This window comes from Heterocephalus glaber, unplaced genomic scaffold (genome assembly GCF_053883595.1).
Source record: "Heterocephalus glaber isolate CG9 unplaced genomic scaffold, H.glaber_assembly_v1.0 deba00000331, whole genome shotgun sequence".
Classification (NCBI taxonomy): domain Eukaryota; kingdom Metazoa; phylum Chordata; class Mammalia; order Rodentia; family Bathyergidae; genus Heterocephalus; species Heterocephalus glaber.
The window spans coordinates 44,553,866-44,569,452 of NW_028258142.1; the positions used below are offsets into that span (position 1 = coordinate 44,553,866).

Below are 15,587 nucleotides of genomic sequence, written 5' to 3' on the forward strand. Positions count from 1 at the left end.
ATTGCTCACCCTCCTCAGGCTGACAAATCCAAACTGAATGGATTCATCAACCACACCACCCCAACCTCAGCACATACCCAGCCTGGATTTCAGTCCTTCTGCTTAAAAAAATTATTCATGAATGTCACTTAAATTGATTATTATTATTTAAAGACTTTCTTCTAATACTTCAAAAAAATTAGAAGTAGCATCTTAACAGAAACTTATTCCTGGTTTGCATCACTGTCAATAAAACAGTTTGCCTAAAATTACAAAATGAGATCACATAAAATAAAATATAACTGGACAGCCAGGACATCTCAACATAGCAAAGCGACATTCATCTTTTTATACTGATGCAAGCCAAACCTCAGAAACCATCTGCACTGATTCAGGCCACCCTTTTTTGAGCCTTTTCATTAAGAAGAAGCAACATAAAGCTCAGCACACACACACCTGGCTCTATCTTGAAAAGTTAATAATGGAGTCTGCGCCCTTATTTCTCTGTACCTCTCTCCCCTCTGATCTCCACTAGTTGTCCTATCTCTTTCCAGATTCCATTACACTTGGAAATCTGATCATTTCCTGGCTTACCAGGAACCCCCAGTTTCCCAAACAGGGATGCAAGTATATCTTCCTCATTCCTACCTTTATCAAATAATTCATAAAATAAACTAACCTCTCTCAAAAAAAGTGGCTGGTTCAAACCAAAGGAAAAGGCCTAGCTGCTTTTTGCCAAACCTCCATGTCAACAGAAGGGTGGGCTAGCTGGTGCGGTGGTACATATCTGCAGTCTCAGTGCTCTGGGAGGCTGAGGCAAGAGTATTGCACGTTTGAGCCCAATCTCGGCCACTTAATGATCTAGAAAGACCCTGCCTCAAAAAAAGAAAAAGGGCTGGGGATGCAGCTCAGTGCAAAGGGCCTGGGTTCAATCCTCAGTGCCACCCCCCTCTCCACACACAGGATGAGTTGGAGAGGATCTCACACCTGAGAAGGCCCAGGCTGATAGGCAGCCTAGGGGTGAGGATAGGAAGCAGAATGAGAAGGGGAGGAGAGCAGTGACAGCCTCATTACGCAAGTCTGCAGGCAAGGTGAAATCTTTTTTGGAAAAAACAACAGTAAATAATACTCAGAAAAAGCTGGCCTTTAGTAGTTTGGGAGAATTTTGAAGTCGATCTGAGCCCATTCAGACCTCGACAAAGCACCTTGACATCTCCCTAGGAGCTGCCAAGCCTTACCTACACAACCTGATGGCCAAGCTGTCAGAGCTTAAAAAGTACAGACTCTGAGGAAGAACTGAAAAAAAAATAAAATTGAATTCCTTTAGCCTGGGCAGAAAGTCAACAGTATTTTCAGAAAGAGAATATGTTATCCCTCCCCCATGTCAAAATCAGGGACTAGTCACAGAAAACAGAAGTTTCTTATTTCTTTACCAGCATCTTTGACTCTGAATTTACTGGCCACAACTGGCCATTAGGATGACAATCATCTAATAGAATGCTGGAAATAAAACAATGCTGTAGTTTTATTTATGAGGCTGACTTAAGCGTCTAATTTTTTAATTGAGCACAGGCAGTCTCCACTCTTCCCTGCCTCAGACTTTCTTGATCTATTTAGCTGATGGTGCCTAAAAAATTAGCACAATTCCACATCTTATTGGCACAGTGCAAAAATCTGTTAGGTTCTCAGCTGGCTCCAGTACAAAAGGGTACAAAATAAACGTTTCCATTTCTTCATGCTGTATCGCCATCTGGTGGCATAGGGCACAATTCCAGGCTATATAGTGCAGGGCGTTAAACCTTGTCTTTTGCTGCTCTAGTTCCAAACGAGTTTTCTTTGCTTACCTACATGTATCAGACACTGAATATACTATTTTTTAATTGTTGTTCAAATCATGTTCCAATTGAAATTAGTGAACTCATTTATAGCTTGGACATCATAAAGCTGTGAGTCCTTTTGCTCATTTATTTATTCTACACATTACTCCTAAGTACCCACTATGCACCAAGCACATGCTCCAATATTTGTTGGAGGAATGCTGACCAAGTGATATGAAATACATAGTAAGGACCCCTAAGTCAGGCTTAGCAGTCACAGTACAAGGTATTTCAGATCCAGCCTTGCACTGCCTAATGATACTTTGTCAGTAGTGGACCACACACAGACATAGTCCCATAGGAGTATATTGGAACTTTTGTCCATCTAAGTGTTCTTTATGATGTCCACACAATAACAGCATCACCTATCACTGCAGCTCTCAGCACATATATCTTGTGAAGTGACATATGACTCTGTATACTATATGTCAATGTGTTAATATTAATGTACTTATTTGGAAAGGGATTTTGGAGCAACAGACATACATTTTATCATGATGGAATTAAATGATAAATTCAAAAATTTCCTCAAAAACTTAATAACATTTCTGCAAAATGCCAGTTGTGCAATGTCTTGGGTGCCTTAGGTCAAGTTATTTTAAGGCTATTTCTTAAATAGTTTTGCATGCTTGGTTAATAGCACAAAGTCACATGCCATTAGGTCAAAATGGAAAAGAAGGGATATACAAACCTTTCTTCTCTTGCTTGTCTTTGCTCTTCTCTTTTGTCTAAATACTCTCGGCTAATGGAAATACGCAGAAAATACAGTTAGATGCTCATGAAAGTACCAAGAAATTATTAACAGGATATCATGAAATCCCACTATCACCTCAGAAATGAAAAATGTTGTAGTTGACTTTTTCAGTTTAAAGACTGTTCTTTAAAGTACTAGATACAACAGATTTTCAATAAAATCATAAGGATGTAAAAAAATGACAATATTGGAATCACTCAGAAATACCACCAGTTATTCTGTGGAAAGATTATAAGTATAGGAGGGGGAAAGAAGAATTTTTTAAAAAAATACATAAATCAAATGTAAACATATTGCAATAGGTTTTGGAGGTGATTAATCAAGCTCTACTAGTTCCACAACATCCATCTGAAGAATTAAATCTAAGCAGGCCAAGTACCTTGGCCATGTTCTGTTATATTCCACAACATTCCTCCTCAGGGTTATTTCTTCACATCCATCACACTCTCAGTTTCTATTCCAGGATCATCACTGGAAGCTCTTGCTTCGTGCATGTGCATGCATGCACATGCATGCACGCACATGCGCGCGTGCACACACACACAAATGATTTGCCTAGTGCTCATGGGTCATTGGTTTTCTGGCCACAGGATGGGTTTTCCTCACTGAGAGTTTTAGGTACCTGCCTGAGTATTGCTGCCATCACTATGCTTTTGTAACAATATTGCTTAGAGGCTGAGGTAGTAAAGGTAGAAAAAAGGGGGAAAATAGAGTATTTCTATACTCTCTGACCCTTAGGATTCCTTTGGCTGTGCCTCAGTCCAGAAAAATAGGGCTTTCCTGGTCCATATTTGATATAGATTTCTAGGTTTTGGGTGCCTCTGAGTTCATGCCAGGTGACATTGGAGGTAAAAAAAAAAAATAGTAAACTCTCACTGGTAGAATTTTGGATGTTGGTTGCCTCCTTCAATTCATCTACTTCCTGTTACATTTCAGAGTTTTCAGAGCCATGCATTCTGTCTATGATTTATGGATGCATTCAGTGATGCAGTGGAGAGACAGGATGGACCATACTGATTCCATTTTCTCCGTACCTTATTTTAGAGGTTTCTAATCAATAATTCTGGATATATAAGCTAATCTCTGGATTTTTCACATATTCCAGTCAAATTCCTTGGTGCTATTTAGTGGTAAAATATGCAAATCTCTCAGAAAGCCATAAATCAGGAAGCCTTTAATCTGTTACAGGGTTTTAAATATTGGTCTTTTAAAACAACTTCTTGAAGTAGCTCATGAGAAATGCATTAGAGCTAGTGTTTCCATATATCATTTGGTAGAAATCTGACAGCTCTGAGGATGCCCCACAAGCACAGTGGAGAAATGATACTGGTTTGGTTCATGCAGCCCATTCATCCACTCTTACAAAAGCTAGGATTGGCATTTCACCCACGGACTTGGGATATCTGTTTTCATAAACGAGTAAGGTAAAGCTAAGCAACTTCACAACTTTGCTGATACTTTGATCATTCTATAATTATACATATTTTCCTTGGCTTCCAGAAGAAACCAAGTTATTGAATCCATAAGTCATCATTGACAATGTCCTATATCCTTTACTGATTTAACCAAACAGAAATATTGTTCTCCAAAGAAACAGAAGAGATGAAACAGGAAGTAGAAATGTGAAGGGAAATGAAAAAAAGAAAAAACATAGCTAAAAGCTATTTAAAAAATGAGTAGGAAAGTGAAAAAGAGGGAGATCAGAAAAGTAGGCAAGGAAAGAGGGGAAAGGAAGGAGATGTGTAAGGAAAGACTTGGCACAGTGTTCCATAAGGCACAACCCAGCATGAAAGCCAGGGGAGAGAGTGGAAGGAGGTCAACTTGGAGGATAGGAGAACAGGTGAACTGCAGGAAGGGGCAGCACAGCGGACTCAGCAGGTACGGACAGGCCAAGATATGGAATCGCCACAGGTCACACCCACGATCACATCCTGGGAGCTGGACAGAGACGAAGAGATCAGAGAGCAATGGGATGAGAGTGATCACCACAAGGGCATGTCCTTCCCCCACAGGAAGAGGGATATATATTATTTTTCAAATATATATATAAATTTTTAAAAATCTTTTTAAAGGTTGCTACGGAAGCAAGAAGCAAACCAGAAAATAGGAAATATTTTCCTTCAGGCTTCTAATACAATATGAATAAAACATGAGGTTCTTTAGTGAGAAATGGCAAATTAAGACAATTAGGCTCTCTATCCTTAGGAAGGCATGGGTAGAACTATTTTAGATAATGAAGGATCCAAAATACACAATTCCTAATTGCATTTGGTTTTCTGTGTTTCCTGCCATATGGTTAGAGAAAGGTCAGAACATACCAGATCCAGTCTATTGCTGGTAAATACTGCTGTTCCTTAGATACAGATAGAATTAGAAGTAAATACATTTCCTAACCCTTTGACACCAGTATTAATCATACATCTGCAAAGTCATAGTCTTTAAGTTTCAACTCATTATTAAAAGAATCTTAAAATCTTTCTTACTTGAATTTGTTTCTTTCTTCCCGTTCTATTCGTTGCAACCTTTCTTCTCTCTCCTGCCGCCGCCTCTCTCTCTCTGCTGCCAGTGACTCCTGGTGTTGCCTAAAGGATGATGTGAGAAGACCACTCAGTGATGACCTGAAGATACAATGAGTTCATGTTTTAGTTGCTTGGCCTGTGACTAAAAGTATCAAAGCAGGAATCTGTCCAAGCTTGGTGGTTTGCCGATATCTAGGCACTGCTTGGGCAAAATTACTCAGTATCTCAGGTCTATTTCAGGACTTTCGTCTGTAAATTGCGGTAAGCAACCTGTTTTAAGTGCTGATAGGACAAAAAGGGGGTGATGTATACAAAATACCAAACAGCACACTTGATATGTAGGCAATCATTAATCATGAGCATTATAAAGAAAAGGTATTCTAGGAAATGTATGCAAAATAAAATATTTATATTTTGGTTGCACCATCTCTGCAACCAAATCCTGTATTCCAGATGCATAGTGGACGACTATATCAGCCCTCGGTACTCAGGCACAAGCAGAATTGAATTCAGGGAAAATATGCCCGTATGATAGAGAACATAAGTATCTTAGTACAAGAGAAAGGTGTTACTACTATCTCAGACCTTTGCCATAGGTGTTCTCAATAGAAAAAGTACATCATTTGTGGCTGTCAGTCAGAGGTGGTAGGGAGAGAAAAAACTACCATTCCTGCAAGCAAATCCTAGATTCTAGGCTCACAATGGAGCTATTATATCAATCCTAGACACTTAGACAGACAGAATTTATTTATCTTTCAGGTAAAAGAGGTCCAGTCCTTACTATATCACTTTTATCTTTCTGATATACTGTTATTTTATGTTTTTTGTTAAAATACTATATATAACTAAATCTAAACCATACCCAGAGTGAAGTGGTTTATTATACTGCTTGCACAGTGGCTGATAGAAATTGTTTGGGATATAATAATTTGAATATATGATTAATAATTTTATCTAACAGATGAACCTGATGCCTCAAATTAGAGAAAACACATTCTTCTCAATACACCAACTATGCAAAAACCAACCATCAATTCTGCCGTAAAAGTTCCTACCGAGAGCTGGTCTCAAACGAAGCACCTTCCTGACCATAATTCAATTAAACTTAAAATAAATAGCAGGGAGATAAATTTGTAAAAAAAAAAAACTATATAAGTGGGAATTTCAATATACTTCTAAATAGTTTAAGTAAAAAAAAAAACAAAAAGCACAGATAATTGAAAAAATATTCAAAGGCACCACAATGAAACAGTTGTATACCAAGTTTTATAAAATGATTCTAACATGCTAGAACAAAAGTTATTACTTAAGTATTTATATCAGAAAAGAAACACTAAAAATTAACATGTGGTCAACTTAACAGCTAGGAAAACAACAGAATAAATTCAAAGCAGATAAGAGAAAGGAAGTAAGATTAATGAAATGTGAAAACAAGAATATCAACAAAATCAAAGGCTAGTTTGTAATTTAAAAACTAATAAGCAGAAAAGTTCTTTCAAAATTGTCCAAGGGAAAAAAAGCCAAAAAATAAGCAATACTTGGAAATGACAGAAGTAATTATGGATACAGTGGACACCAAATGAAATTATGAGAAAATTTTATGACAATACATTTAGACACTTCAAAGAAATTAATTTTCTAGAAATATAGAACACTAAATTTGACTCAGGAAGAAATAGAAAATTTAGATTTCCCTTTTATTCATTTAAAGAAACCGAATCAGTTAATTACATATATTTGCACACATACCCAAAAGAAAAACCCAGTAGGTTAAGCTCTTTTAAGGTGATTTTTTACCCAACACTCACAGAAGAGTTCATCTGATGATTTACTAAGTTTTGGAGAACATTATTTTATGTGATTACTACTCTGATACAAAAAACAGGCAAGAAGAATATGAAGACAGAAAATTATATGCTGACTGCAATTATAAATGTCATTGTAAAATCTGAAGTAAAATCAGGTTGAGTTTGTCCAACAAATACAAGATTAAAACACTAACAAATGTAATTTACCACATTAAAAGATTATAGAAAAAGAACTTAGGACTAACTCTAAGATGCAGAAAAAGCTTTAAAGTCAATACACATTTGCTATAAAAATTTTCATCAAGCTTGGGAGTAGAAAAAAACTTTCTTAATCTGACAATAGTTATTTAGCAAAGAAAGTTTTAAAAACAATGGTAAACATCATTAGTAAAGCTGAAACACTGAGTAGATTAATGTTAGAAATGATAAACAATGCTCTTATCATTGCTTATACTTGACATTATTGTGGTAGTTATATCCAGTGTACTAAGAAAAAGGAATAAAAACAAAAGGAAGGAAAAGAAATACATGATACTATGTGCAGATAATCTGATCAACTATTTAGAAAATCAACATTATTAGAGTTAATGCAAGTTCAGTAAAGTTTCTATATATAAAATATACACAATCAATTGCATTTAAAAATACCAGAAGCAGGGCCAGGGGTTTAGCTCAGTGGCACCGTGCCTGCCTTGCAAGTGCAAGGTCCTGAGTTTGATCCCCGGTACCAAAAAAAAAAAAAAAATACCAGAAGTAATTAAAAGACTCAAATATATGAAAGCTATATCACATTCACGCGTAGAAATATAATCTAGTTAAGATGCTAATTCTCCTTTGTCTCAAATAATACAACTCTAAATCAATATCCCCAGGGGATTTTTCATGGAATTCTATAAGCCAAGTCCAAAAGTTTTGGATAAGATCTAAAACCTAAGGATAATTAATTTTGAACAAGAGAAAAGCAAAGCACTGGCCCCAGTAGATATCAACCCTATTCTACAACCACAATGATCAAGTGTGAACATGCTCTTGGTATATAAGTTGAAACATGGTCCATTGGAATGGGATCCCCTAAAAAAAATGGTGCTGAGACTGTTAGCTATGTATAACATAGTACTGCTATCCCTTGGTCATACCAAACACAAAAACAAACTCTAGGTAGTTTAAGTGAAAAATGTCAAAAGCAAAATGTTACAACATTTAGATTTGATGGAATTTTTAAACCAAAAAAGGCAATCAAAAAAGGAGACACTTGACAAATATGTGCATTTCTTAAATGTAAGAATTTGTATACTGCATATTGAAAAACTATATATTTTGAATAAAGAAAAGCAACAGTCCAGAAGAAGTTATCTGTAACATGTATTAAACTGTAAAGGACCAGTATACATAATTCAAAAAGAACACCTTCAAATCAGTATGAAAAAGATAAACTAACCAGTGGAAAAATGGGCAAAAGATAACGGGCATGTCATTGAAAAAGAAAATTAAGGGGCCAGGGATTTAGCTCAGTGGTTTCGCCGCCTGCTGCGCAAGTGCAAGGACCCGAGTTCGATACCCATACCCGGTACCAAAAAACAAACAAACAAAAAACAAAGTGAAAAAGAAAATTAAGTTAAATGGCTTCTAAATGTACAAATGATGCTCAGAGAAACCAGAGAAAAGAAATGCTAACTAAACCCAAAGTGAAATTAAAAATCCATTCTCTTCAGTGCCCCACAGATTTCTGTAGCAGAAAGACAAAAGTAAAAGATTCCATGAGCTCATCTGTTCTGGATGAATATAAACCATCTTCCTCACAGTAGAAATACTTGGTTATAACAATATTCTATAACTTAATTTTCTCTAGGTATTCTGTTACCCAGATAAGTTCAGTATGTGGGAGTATAAATCTTGTTTCTGGATTTTTTCTCAAGATATAATACCAATGCTGGACTGCATTTTAACCAAAAAAAGGGGATAACCCAAGAAAGGCTATCAAGATTCAAGCTAGCATATGAGCTCTCTTCTTTATAATAGCATCTTTAATATTTTTATCTTTTACAATAAGTCTTCCCAAAAAATAGCTACAATGCCTGGAAGTTGATGTAATATTTATGTTGGATGGTATAGGGACCAGGTATAGCATAAAAAAATGAGCCCAGGGCTTGGAATGAGTAAACTTTAGTAGGCCTGGTCACTTAACCTCTCTGAGCCAGTTTACTTGTTTGTAAAATATGTGAAAATAAATCATGCTTCCTACTCAAATACTGTCAATTTGAATAAGAGTATACACATGCATTTGCTTAAAACAATATCTGGGCCATGGTAGTCACTCAGTAGATAGCAATTTGTGTAGCAGCCTAAAATCTGTGAAGGTAGGGATTGAAGGAGGTTGTAGTGCAATCCTCAAATCAGGCCCGAGAACAGCACTGGCAGTTCCTAGCCTGATAGGTGCCACTGGGTAAAGTGTAAATTTGAACCTTCCCATCATTGCTACCACCTGGGTCAGGCATCTGTGCCAACCCAGAAAGCAGCTGGAAAGCTGATGTCATCTGAAGTCACCCAAGGCACTGTAACGAAGTGAAGCCATATCAGACCGCAGGTGGTAAGAGGCCAGAGAGGGAGAGTCTTCAAGAGAATGGATGCTATACTCTGAGTGACATGAATTCCAATATTAAAATTTGTCTTATGAGACCCCAGAGTTAGCTCCCCAAACCCCACCTGGTTAAACCCTCCCTCACTGGGATACGTGGGCCAGGAGCTTTGCTTCACTGACATATGGCTGGCAAAAATAGTTGAAGTTTATGCAGATGGCCCTATGTGTCAGTTATGCTACACGTAGAACTCTCTTAATCCATACAGCCCCTTGTGCTAAATTCTCTTACTGTTCCCCTCTTTAGAGACGAAGAAACTGAGGCACAGAAAAGTTACACTGACGATGCATCAGAGCTGGACTTTTAAACTGGTCTGTCAGACCAGAGCCCATCCTGACCAGTGTCTCTTTCTCTCCCACACAGTACTTAGTGAAGTGACATCATTGCAGCACTTAGCATAGTACATGGATCAGCATATCTATTTTTTCACTTCTTCCCTAGAGGTGATCACTACCTTGAATTTGGTCCTTATCATTTCCATGTATATTATTATATTTGACAGCTTAAGTTTTGGGATAAGATCCTATTTTCTTGCTCATTCGTCTTCCCTGGCACACAGAATAACCTCACTGACTGCTTAAAGAATCAATTAACTCAGCGCCTGCCTGGCAAGTGCAAAGTCCTGAGTTCAATCCTTGGTATGAGTGGAAAAGAAGAATCAATTAACTTTTAAATACATAAGATGCATGAAGTAAGAATAATTTGTATATGGCAGTCCCAACGCTTTTACACCCCCAGCCCATTCTTTAAGAGAAAAGTGCATGACAACAAACTACAGAGAAGATGTTTTTTGTATCAAGCCTCTGTGCCCTGGCAACAGCTGAGCAAAAGAAGAGTGGAGTCCCACCCTAAATGTAGGCTGTGCAGTGGGCTGGAGGCTCCTGGTGCTGAAGGCTGCGCTAATAGTAGTCATGCACGAGACTCTGAACTGAGAGGTGGGGAGAGAATGCGCAGCGAGAAGCAGATACCGTAGATCTGTAATCTGGGAAACCCTGGGTGGGTCTCAGAAATCATTTTAGGATAGGCCCAAATAGAAAACGAAGCCAAGTATCAAGCAGAAAAAATGATGGGGGATGTGTGAGAGGGAAAGGGAGGTGGTGGGAGCAGGAGGTAGTGACAGGAGAGCAGCACACGGGGAGGACTAAGACATGTTAGTGACAGAGCACTAGAGGACACCTGGATGAGCCTGATCTCTGTGCAGGGAAATGGCCACAGAGGAGGGGGAGGCATGTCAGGCCGGCCAGCCTTCCCTGGGTACTCAGGAGGCCTGTCCCATAGCTGACAACCCACTGTGCTGACAATGATGGAAGTTCTCATCTAGACTTCCATTGCTGGGTGCAACCCAGGCTCAAAGGAGATACAGAAAAAGAGGATGCAGGGCAACAGAGTTGTATTGGTGCAAAATATCCCTGCAACTAACAGTAAATTTCAGGTTCAAGTTTTTGGGAAAAATTATTATGGGAAGAGCCAAATCCAAAAGCAGTGTGCATTGTAGAGTATTAGCAAAGCCACATTCTCTTTGCAGGAGAATTTATGTGACATCTTAGCTCAGAATTCATGCTCAGGGCACATGCTTACATCTGACAGCTCCATACATGAGTCTTTGTGATGCTTCCCTCCACATCTTGGTTACGGTCACAGTATTTGCATTCACATTCTCCTGGCCCAGTAACAGGGCCTTCTGAAACTTCAGCCTTGCTAAAATTTTAGTGTCTTCTTTCTGGGAGTGTTCACTATTGTTAGGGACCCAGAAAATGTACCACATGGTAATTAGCAATTAGGACTATTTACCTCATGTTATTATCTTTCCAGTATTAACCCCATTGCCACCACCATTTTTTTTTTGAGAGGTAAAGTCAAATGCCTTCATTGTTTTTCTCATAGGAATTTAGCATTATTTCCATTATGCTAACTTGAGTAATAAAATGATTGATTCCAGAAAGAACCAAAATTATATACTTGATAATGAGAATGATTTCTTAGACTCAAAAATAAACAGTTACATCTGTTCCACAACACAATGAGGTTTTTAAATACATAAACGTAACGTCTCCTTTTTCTAAGACTTCCCTGCCTTCCTAATGGAAAAGTGATCTGCCAGAAGAACAACCCAAGACAATCATCCAATCTTGACCTCGAGTGGTTTGTAAAGTCTCTTGGCTCTTCACAAAACAAACCCATTGCCCAGGCTAAGTGAACACAACAGAGATGACTGGACAAAAGTGAAGGGGGGAGATTTACTATTAAAAACAGTCTTCCTTTTCTGATGCTAGGTTGGCACTCCAGTGAGGTAATAATCTGCAAATAGACTAAACACAAAATAGGAAGTCTTTACAAAGATAAAGCTAAGACAAATAGGACAGATTAAAACACATTAGTTTCAATTTTTTAAAACATTTGAGAACCATTCAAAATATCATTTAAGTCTGCCAGCTAGCCTGCAATTGTTGAACAAAATGATCACTTGAAAATCAACAGTCAGTAGGTCACTCCTGTTTTGAACAGCAAATATTTAATGGATGTATAATATAAAGACAAACATAATGTTGCAGCTACTTCTTTCAAAAAGGCAGTTATTATTTCCTTGAATCCAGGATGACCACATAAACTTGTTTTGGGCAATGTGGCAATCAGAAATGGCATTCAGTGCAAGGAGAGGCTTGAAAAATATATGCACCCTGAGGCTCACGCCCTTGTTACCTCTGGGGTCTCTACAAGCACCATGAGTGAACAAGTCTTGGCTAGGTGGCTAGACAGTAAGGCACACACAGCCAGGTCGCCCTGTCCACTCAGCTGATGGCCACATCAACAACCAGCTGATGGCCAACATCTGAATAAACCCAGCAGAAACCAGATGATCAGCCAAAGGTGAGGCTGGCCAAAACTACCACAAAAGAGAATCAGGAGGTAATTGCATGGTTGGTGTGTTAAACCACTAAGTTTTAGTGATTTGTTATATAGTAAAAGCTGAAAGAAACAGGATGAGTTTTGAGAACATTTTCTCTATTTCTGAAGAGGAAGCTGGCACCTTTTTGGTGACCTGCAATAAAATTTGAAATGTAGATGTAATTAAAGTATCTCAGAATCTGATCTACTGGCTACACTCACCTCCTACTCTCTCCCAAAGAGTTCCCCCGCCAATCAAGCCATTCATCTTTTTGTTCCCCAAAGAGGTCTAGTTTCTTTATCCACTAGCATCTCACCCCTGAAGTACTTTCCCCTTCTCTCTTCCTGTTTTCTCCAAGACACTTCCCTCAATGACTGCCGAGGACACTTTATTTCTGTAAACTCTTAGATATGTCCTTTTGTCCCATCATGTCTAGTGGGTTCCCTAACTGGTTTGTGAATGCACACCATTTCCAGCAAGGCTGTAAAGCCATCAGAGCACAGACTCCTTTTCTTACTTCCATCCCCCCCTCCCATACCTGGCTTACTGTCAATACACATTGATTGAATTCAACTGTTTATACATCAGTGATTTAAGCAAAGTCATAAACGACATGTTTCACCAATTGAGTAAATTGATAGACCACAAAACTATTATTATCATGTTGCCCTTTCCTTTAATCCCTTTACAGAAATTAGCTTTATGAATAAAAGTTAGTATAAAATAAATCTTAGTACACTGACCCAACTGATTTCCTACATATAACTGGAGGCCTATTCCAATGGCAGAAGAAGGACAACTTTTGGACTTCAATTTTCAGTCAATATGAAGTAATAGGAACCAGATTTACCTGCACCTGAAACAACTAAGAACCAGACAAAATATACAGAACAATGGCACTCAAGAAGTTGGCCATCAGATGGTGAAAGTCAGTGATTCCTGAGAGATGAGAAGCAGCAGAGGTGGTTCCAAGCCCTGCCCTGGCTTACTGCTTGGAGAAAGTTTGCAAGCTGGGGTGCCGAAGGGAAGCCTAGATGTCTCTGACTAGAGGGGATGGAGCTGGTAGTCTGGAGATGCTAAGGGGGCTGATGTTGGCAGGATGATGTACCAGAAAGGGGTTACACAGAGACAGACCTTTGTACATCTGCAGAGATTCCCTCAAGTATTCAGGTGAGGATTGATCAAGCACATGTGTGTGAGTAAATTACCCAAGACCAATGAAAGAACTGCCCAAAAGAATTAGAGCAAACAGCATCTGGAGATTACAGAGAACAGAGAGTGGTGCCTGTTTCCAGCAGTCAGAGAGAGAAGCCTGGTAGTTCAGGGGGCATTGGGTAAAGTTCTAACATGTATCTTGCCCCAGTAGTAGTAAAATATTGGACTAAATAAAATGCTGGGCTGACCTATCAAAGATAAAAATGTAATACCTAGAAGGATAAAACTATGAGTTAAGTAGATCAAACAGCAAAACTCAAGAATATTTATGGGAACACAAAAATATCCAGCACCAAACAAGGTAAAATTTATGAGATATGGTCTAAAAAAAAAAAGTCTACATATTTTATACAAAGAAGAAAAGAGCTACAAAGAAGGAAAAAAATCATTTGACATCAACCCAGAAATGACGTAAATAATAGAATTAGTTGATCAGAACATTAAAATTTATGATAGCCCATGGACTCAAAAAGCTAGAGGAAAGATGTAACATTAAGATATAAAAAGTATAGAAAAAAGAACAGTGGAAAGAACAGATGGTCACTGCAGAAAACATGACTAATGAAAATGAACATACAGCAGCATAACTATTCAGAAAGAAATACATTAAGAAAAATAATTTTTAAAAAATCACCAGAATACCAACCAACTTTGTAAGAACTTCAGGTTGTCCAATAGGCATGTTTTGAGTTATCAAAGGAAAAGAGAAGTAAAAAATATCAAAGTATTTTGAAGAAATACTGAAAATTTTCCCAATTTGATGAAAACTATAAATCCACAAAGAAGTCTCAAGTATAAGAAACATGAAGAAAACTACACCAAGACCAATAAAAATCTAGTTGCTAAAAACCAATGATAGAGAATCTTAAAAGCAGCCAGAGTAGCTGGGCATGGTGGTGCACACCTGCAATCTTACCACTCTGGGAAACTGAGGCAGGAGGACTGAAAGTTTGAGCTCAGCATGGACAACTTAGTGTTTTATTGAGAACCTGTCTGAAAATGAACAATAATAATAATAACGATGATGATAATAATAATAATAATAAAGGTTGGGGTATAGCTCAGTACAAAGGCCCTAGGTTAAATCCTCAGTGGCCTTTCAGACATAAAAAGAATTTATCATCTAGATCTACACTACCAGAAATGTTGGCAGAATGTAAACTGTAGCACATGGCCATCTTGATCTTCACAAAGGAATAAAGAGAATCAGAAAAGGTGATGACCCACATATAAAACCTTTTTATTATTAAATACTGTATTATTAAAAGATAATGGACTGTTTATAATGAACCAAACAACAATGTATTATGGGGTTTACAACACATGAAAAAGTAGACTGATGACCTTAGTGAGAGAGCCAAAATATACTGTTGTAGAATCATTGTACTATACATGAAATAGTATAGTATCATTTCAAGGTAGACTAAGTTAAATGAAAACTATACATCCCACAAACAACCACAAAATAACATAGCAAAGAGTTATTGTATAAAAGGTAACAAAGGAGACAAAATGGACTAATAAAGAATGCACAATCCAAAAATGAAAGGGCAGAAAAAGATAAAAGGGAAAAAACAAGAGTAAAAAATACAAATAGCAAGTACATAGATTTAAGTGGCCGAGTATGTAGCTCATTGGTAGAACACTTGTCTAACATGTACAAGCCTTTAGTTTGATTCCCAGCACCACAAATACATAAAGCAAAAATAAAAAGCAAATATATAGATTTAAATTCAGTAAATATAAAAATCACATTAAATATAAATGGTCCAAACACTCAATTAAAAGGCAGGGACTGTCAGAGTGGGTAAAAAACAATTAACAATGTGTTGAATATGCCTACAAAAAGCCTTGAAAAATCTAGTTTATGTTCCAAAAAAAGGGTGAAAAAAGTACATTTAAGAATGTAATA

General features: G+C 37.6%; 1 protein-coding gene across 19 annotated transcripts in view; it reads right to left on the reverse strand.

Moving 5' to 3' along the window:
* Positions 1-15,587, reverse strand: part of Fhod3 (formin homology 2 domain containing 3) — a 497,386-nt gene that overhangs the window by 87,547 nt on the left and 394,252 nt on the right. For 15 of the 19 annotated variants that reach the window (XM_087189308.1, XM_087189306.1, XM_087189305.1 and 12 more), the window contains 2 exons: positions 5,094-5,228; positions 2,548-2,598 (listed from right to left, as the gene is read on the reverse strand). In XM_087189308.1, the coding sequence (XP_087045434.1) occupies positions 2,548-2,598; positions 5,094-5,228 (186 nt within the window). The remainder of the gene's footprint in view (positions 1-2,547; positions 2,599-5,093; positions 5,229-15,587) is intronic. The other 4 variants (XM_021236688.2, XM_087189342.1, XM_087189301.1 and 1 more) reach the window with 1 other exon arrangement.